The 7,025-nt window shown below is 38.8% G+C and overlaps 1 protein-coding gene across 1 annotated transcript in view; it reads right to left on the bottom strand.

The window, feature by feature from the left end:
- The window catches only part of LOC103607335 (dystrobrevin beta-like), a gene marked incomplete at both ends in the record, with an annotated part of 46,728 nt that extends 45,389 nt beyond the window's left edge, over positions 1-1,339 (bottom strand). The window contains one exon of the mRNA XM_008591851.1: positions 1,234-1,339. Within this exon, the coding sequence (XP_008590073.1) occupies positions 1,234-1,339 (106 nt within the window). The remainder of the gene's footprint in view (positions 1-1,233) is intronic.
- Positions 1,340-7,025: the final 5,686 nt, after the last annotated feature.

The raw sequence follows: 7,025 nt of genomic DNA, 5'->3' as shown, positions 1-7,025 counted from the left end.
ACATTTCTGTCTCCAAGAAAAATAATAACACTAACCATATAAGAATGCAATCAATAAATAACATACTACATATAAAATCACAATAAAATGTTCCTATGGATAACAATGTATATTGACAAATGAGGTTCTTTCTACTTGATACAGCAAATACAAAATGATTTTATGATATGCAACTACTAAAACACTTAAGGCTATAAAAACATTGCTCTCAAAAGTTTAGATCTCTATTCAAAGATCCTGTTAAAAAATTTTAGTTGTTTTAGTTTAATAAAAGATTCTGGTCACTTAAAAAAACAAAATCCTGAATTCAAGGTACTTGTGAACTAAAGCCATAGTTAGGTAAAAGACTGAGAAATTAAAAAAAGAAAAAAAGTATGGATATGAGGGGGAGAAAAAAATAATATGGAAGTATATTTCATTGTTACAAGGGGAAAAAAGAGGAGACAGCTTTTTAGCAGCTTCTCAGCTATTCCTTGTTCTCTTTTGTGGAATGAAGAAAGACAGCCAAGAGCCTTGAGAGAAGGGAGGCTGCTTAGAAAAACTACAGCCTTCCCTTTCATGAATTTGAAAAACCCACACGAAGCAATAAAATGATGGCAACGACAGGAAACATTAAGAAGTTACTGAGAGGTAAGTGCCATTTCAATTCAAAGCAAAACAAAGACTTAAGCAAATTACTGGGGAGGATACCAAGAGTAGATTCAAGGTAAAATAGCAAAGGAAAAAGTGGAGGATGTGTGAAAGCCAATATGAAATTACACCTTTCCTATTTTTAAAAAATTATTACAAAATAATTACAGTTTTAGCAGTTGATATCGCATACATACAATTTTTTAGAGCTACGATGCTGATTAATTAAGGGGAAAAAAGGAAGTCATGGCTAAATCAGGTAGGCACAAGCAGAAACAGCCATCTGGAATCTTAGGAAGGAAAAGCCTACAGTTTGAATCACAGTTTTATGGCCTGATTCTGCTTCTTGATATCCTATCTAAGTAATAAGTCTCCCTTTTTAATTTTTATTTTTTTCTCTCTTTTTTCTGTTTATTTCTCCCCACCCCTTTTAAAAGAAGTAAAATTTCCACTTTTGAAAGTCAAAATCACAAATTCAAATGGTAGACTGCCAGCAAATGTCAGTCATAATTTTCTATGATCGCAATAGCTAAGAACATTGCAAATAATCAGTTCCTACACTTCCTACAGTATAAAGAATTGAACAATCAAAGTTCTGCTTACCATTCTCAACATGGGCAAGCCTGTGCATGAGAGGTAGCCAGACAAGGCACTGGGGAGGAGGATCGGCCATCATCGTGTCTAAAAACATATTTAGCATTACCTTTTTCTGTGAAGAGAAGAAAAAACAAACACGCTTTATGTTTTTTGAATATCTCTGAACTCCAAGATTAAGTTGATTTAGGATTTCCCCATCCAAGCTTTAGTGAACATGTGAAATTTTACAGCAAATAAAACAATACTTTACTATGGACACTAGTATACACTACACACTACGACCACATTCAAATGCACTCCCACATACTTTATTTTATTTGAGCCTTAAAACAACTGTATAAAATAAACAGGTTAGATATTACTATCTTCAAAGAAGTAGAGGGGAGGGGAGCGGAGGCAAGGGAAGGACGGACCACAATAATACAGTGAACTTTCAGAAGGAGAGACCAAAGCTAAAGATACTAGAGATGGAGGGAGGGAGGGAGGGAGAGGGGGTGGGGAGTGATAGGTCAGGTGGTGGGCATGAGGAAAGATTATGATTTGTAATGATGAATATGCTAATAATAACAATAATAATAAAAGATATTACCATCCTTCGTTTTACAGATGAAAAAATAAACAAAGCATTTAAGGATTTTGCAATGGTCCTACCCAAAACAGACACAGAGCCAGGACTTTCTGTTGTCCATGGGGGATACAGACATCCCTCACCAATGGGAGCAGGAGCTACGGCTGTCTGGCTGTCTACCATATTTCCAACCTTCATAATAGTGCCTGGCACACAACAGGCACTTAATAAGTAATTGTGGAATAAATAAATAATAAAGTGAGGGGTAAACACTCCTAGACAACATGTAACAGAAGAGAAAATGGAAGCTCAGGGTAGTTAAGTCATTTGACAAAGTCACAGAGATAGTCATAATGAGGATGAGATTAGAACCTACAAATCCTGGGCCGGCCCGGTGGCGCACTGGAGAGTGCGCCGCTTGAGAGTGCGGCGGCGCTCCCGCTGAGGGTTCGGATCCCATGTGGAGACTGGTTCCCGCTCACTGGCTGAGCGTGGTGCGGGCGCAACACCGAGGGTTGCGATCCCGTTACCGGTCAGTAAAAAAGACAAAAAGGAAAGAAAAAAAAAAAAGAACCTACAAATCCAAATGCCCTTCAAAGTCTTCGCTCCATTATCCCATCTCCCTAGCTAGATTGCATTTTTCTGTTGTATCTTTACTTCTCTTTTAAACAAATATATAGTAAGCTTCCACTGTATGTGAAACACTAAAATAATTATCTCCCACATGGACAGAGAAAATGAGAAAACAGTCCAGAAAGATAAGATTAAAATGGAGTTATATGATATAGATAGAACAAATTCTCAATAATATTTCAAATTAATGAATTTTCTTTTTATTTTCTCCAACCCACAAATCACCTTTCCAGCTCCAAAGGGAAAGGAAAAAGCAGCTGAAAACACAGCACCATATAGCTCAACAGGAGGGTTCTGTGACTATAACGTAGACACACAGGCCCCCACTTCAAACCATTCCAAAAGAAGCACTGAGACAAACGGGCAAACACACAGGAGATGCAGGGCCTGGTAAGTGGGCCTTCTGCATGCCCTGGTGCCACCATTCAAAGACAGGGTGGGGGCTGGGGATGGGAGTGGGTGGAGCCAAACCCAGAATTAAATCTCACTCTCTCCCAAGTAACTACATTCTCAGCCCCACCCTCTCCAAAAGTGAAAAACTGGCTATAAAAAGTATGGGTGTTTCCCCATAAAACTTTGAAGTAATTTATTTTAGAGAGGGAGAAAAAGGTAGAAAAGATACAATTGATTAGAACTGACCTAAAGATTTTGCCAGCTGATCATGAATTAACTCTGATTTTTACCACTAATATATTCAACACAAACTGGAGCAAGGAGCAAAGGCACTGTGGTGCTCAGTAGGGAGGACAGAGGCCTCGGAACTGTCAGCTGGTCCACCGTGATGCCATCTGAACAACAGGTCCCATCACACAAAACATGAGACAACTTGGCCTTATCTTTTTGGAACTGTGAGAATCTTGATTCCAGTATATCCATGCAAATTGGAAGTCATTCTTATTGCAAATAATCTTTAAAAGAAGAAACCGGTACACAGGGAACAGAAAGGGCATGTAGAGTAAGAAGGCCGATCAAGAAAGACGCTTTGCAATAAAAACCTGGACACGATGAAGAATGCTGGGGAGGAGTCTCAGACCCAGGCCTTAAGCCACAGGCCAGCGCTGACTGGGGGAGGGAAAGGAGTTGAGATGCACGCAGAGGGTTGACCGAGGATGATAAGAGGATGGAGATACTCAAAGGACCTTTCCACACTGCTGCGCACAGACGGTGAAATGTGAGCAATGCCTACTCAAAGAGGCTAAAGAAAGGTTATTCAGAGTTTTCTGTCTCAGGCATCCAAGCCACTACTGTTTGAGAGTCAGTGGAATCCAGGAGGAATGAGTGAACAACATTAAAAACCAGAAAGCCACCTAACATTTGAATGGAGGACCAGACGTGGAAAATGCCTCGTATTATGAAACTGCAAATAACAACCAAACCAAAACGAAATCAGAAGTGTCTATGTAGGGGCCGGCCCAGTGGCGCACTGCGCTAGTGCGCCGCTTGGGAGCGCGGTGGCACTCCCGCCGAGGGTTCGGGTCCCACATACAGACCGGTTCCCGCTCACTGGCTGAGCGAGGTGCGGACGCAACACCGAGGGTTGTGATCCCGTTGCCGGTCCGGTCCGGTGCGGGCGCGACACTGAGGGTTGCGATCCGTTGCCGGACACGAAAAAAGACAAAAAGGGGGAAAAAAAAAGTGTCTATGTAAAATTATTGAGAAAGAAGAGCTAGGACATTTTCTGGCTAGTACGAGGGGGTAAACAAAAATTAAATGTATCATATCCTTTATGATTTAATGTTTAAATTAATATTCTATATCTTCCAATATTTGCTAAAAATTCCATCTTTACAAATCCATTTATAATCCTAATACCACTGTCTCTAAAAAGTTTTGATTTGACTACCACGGAGTTTCTAAAAAGAATCTCCAAGATTGAAAAAGAATACATTTATTTTGATATCTCAGAAGCCCTCAAATATGCTCAGAATCAATTTCCGAAGGTTGTCCTAAGGTCATACTATAATTTGAAGGTCTTAGAAACATGAGGAATGAGAGCAGAAGAGCCGTGTCCCAGTGCTCTGTCTCCCACCAATCATGTGATTTGGGGGAAATCACTTAACATTTCTGGGTTTCGGTTTTCTCTCTCTCTGGGGCTCTAGAAAACAGTTCTCAAAGTGTGGTCAGGGCCCCCTGCCCCCAGGTCCTTAAACGTTTTCAGGGAGTCCAAGAGGCCAAAACAATTTTGATAATACCACTGAGACATTATTTGCCTTTTTTCAATCTCATTCTCTCAGGAGTGTCCGGCAGGGTTTTCCAGAGGCAACGTGATGCAGCCATAATTATCTGAAAAGGCTATTAAAAGACTTCTCCCTTTTCCAACTACATAGCTGTGTGAGGCCAGATTTTTTTCCTATACTTTAACCAAAACAACATATCAAAACAGACAATGGATAAGTGGATAAAAGAATCCAGCTGTCTTCTGTTGAGCAAAATATTAAAGAGATCTGCAAAACTAGAAAACACTGGCACTCTTCTCATTAAATTTTTGTTGTGGAATATACTATAGTTATTTTTCATAAATTTAGGTTAACATGTAATGGGTTTATTGCTTTTATTTTTAAATGCTTAATACTGTTTAATTTCTCAATTTTAATTTTCAATATGGGAAAAACTGACATATAATCACATAAACGAAAGCTCTTTGGGGTCCTCAATTTTTAGAGTGTAAAGAGATCCTGAGACCAAAAATTCTGAGAACTGTTGGAAGAGAATTCCCAGCTCTAAAATTCCATGACGCAGTAAACAACTGTGTAAAACGTAGGTTGGCTCTATCTTCTTCCTTTCTTTTTGTGTTTTGTTTTGCTTTTGCTCTTGAGTTGAACATATTCTTTGCCGTTCTCCTTATTTTTCAGCACAATAGTATTTACAACAAAAACTACAATAAAAATATAATACACATTCCCACCTCAATTCTCATTTTTCTCTATTTCCCTCCAGATGTACACATTTTTCTACATAATTAGGAACATAGGGTATATACAAATATACAATCTTTTATCACTTAACATTTTATTACACATTTTGTTTTGTACAAGGCCTCCATTTTTAATTTTCTTAACAGCTGCCTGATGCACTGAGCAAAAACACCCTGATTTATTTATGCCTTCCTCTATAAAACACTGAGGCTGTGTCCGTCTTTGTATGTAGTCCCAATACTTTTTCTAAGAAACGAGGGTCTCTGTTTGCTGCCCCTTGCTATTCCGACCCTCAGTACTGACAATCACCACCTATACGTCATTCTCACCTCCTCCCCCCCGCCATACTTGACTACCTCTTCCCTTTTTTAAAAGGGCGGAAGAACCATCCCTAAAAATGATAAATCCAGTATCATTAAAATAACATAAGAAAACAAGTAAAACAATTTAGCGATAGATTATCACTGCTGCAATCTCCACCTTCATCATTTCCAATAAAAACTCGTATTTCCTCAAGTAAAAAATGTAAATATTTTTTCATCCGTTGCCCTATCACTTAAACAATGTGTGACATTTAGTTAACACCCTTGAAAATGACATTTTTAAAAGCTTTCAGATTAAAACATTTTGATACAAACTTTTGTGTAGAGGTATAGAAATGTTTTCTCTGACATGGGCAAACATACATTAACTAGAGTTACAAGGTAAGTGCTACGGGACAGGCTTTCAATTATTAGACACTGAATTTGTCCATATCACAGATTTATTTTGGGCTTTGAAAGTAAGAGTAATTTATAATTGACACAACAATATAATGCTGCTGTGCTTTTTATTAGAGAGATTTTTATTTATTACAGCTAAAAAAACAGGGGGCAAACTCTAAAAGTTCTGAAATACTGTATTTCCCTCATTGCAAAGATTGTTTCATTGGAGGAAATCATGGAATAACATTGATGAAAACAAGGAGGTTACAAGTATACCCATGAGCTTTAATTAGAATTTAAGCCAAAAACACTAATTTTCTCATGTCATACTTGATTTTAAATCATAATTCAATTAATCCAACAATCATTTAGTAAGCATAGATCATTTTCCAGATACTCTGTTAGTCACTGGGATGTACAGCTGAAGATGACCAAGGTCCCTCTCTCATTGCATAACGGAGCAATAGGTAAATGCCATGGGAGTGCATTACAGGGAACAATTAATTTTGCACTGAAAGATTAAGAACATCAAAGAAGAGGGGATGTTTTACCTGGGATTTGAAATATGAGACCTTTGTTGGAGGGGAAAGAGAGAAGGTCAGGGGTTGCAGGCATTTCAGGGAGAGCAAACAGCATAAACAAAGACAAGAACCATGACAACTTCACTTACTCAAAACGTTTATTACTTAAAACAAGAGAAATGCAAGTCAAAACTACACTGAGAAACACTTCTCACCTATCAGACTTACAAAAAGTCAAAAGCGTAAGAACATACACTGTTGGCAAGGCTGTGGAGACAGATGCTCTCATACAATGCTGGTGGGAATGTAAAAGGTACAAACCCTACGGCACTGTGGCTGTAGCTAAGAAAGAACCAACGCATGCTGAGGGGTAAGAGCAGGCCAGAGACGACGCCGGGGGTGTAGGAGCAATCAGAAATAAAAGTGAAAAGACAGGCTGGGGTTGACTGATGAGGTA

This window comes from Galeopterus variegatus, unplaced genomic scaffold (assembly GCF_000696425.1).
Source record: "Galeopterus variegatus unplaced genomic scaffold, G_variegatus-3.0.2 Scaffold7341, whole genome shotgun sequence".
Taxonomy (NCBI): Eukaryota; Metazoa; Chordata; class Mammalia; order Dermoptera; family Cynocephalidae; genus Galeopterus; species Galeopterus variegatus.
The sequence above is the reverse complement of the archived record's forward strand: the minus strand, read 5'-3'. Positions and strand labels throughout refer to the sequence as shown.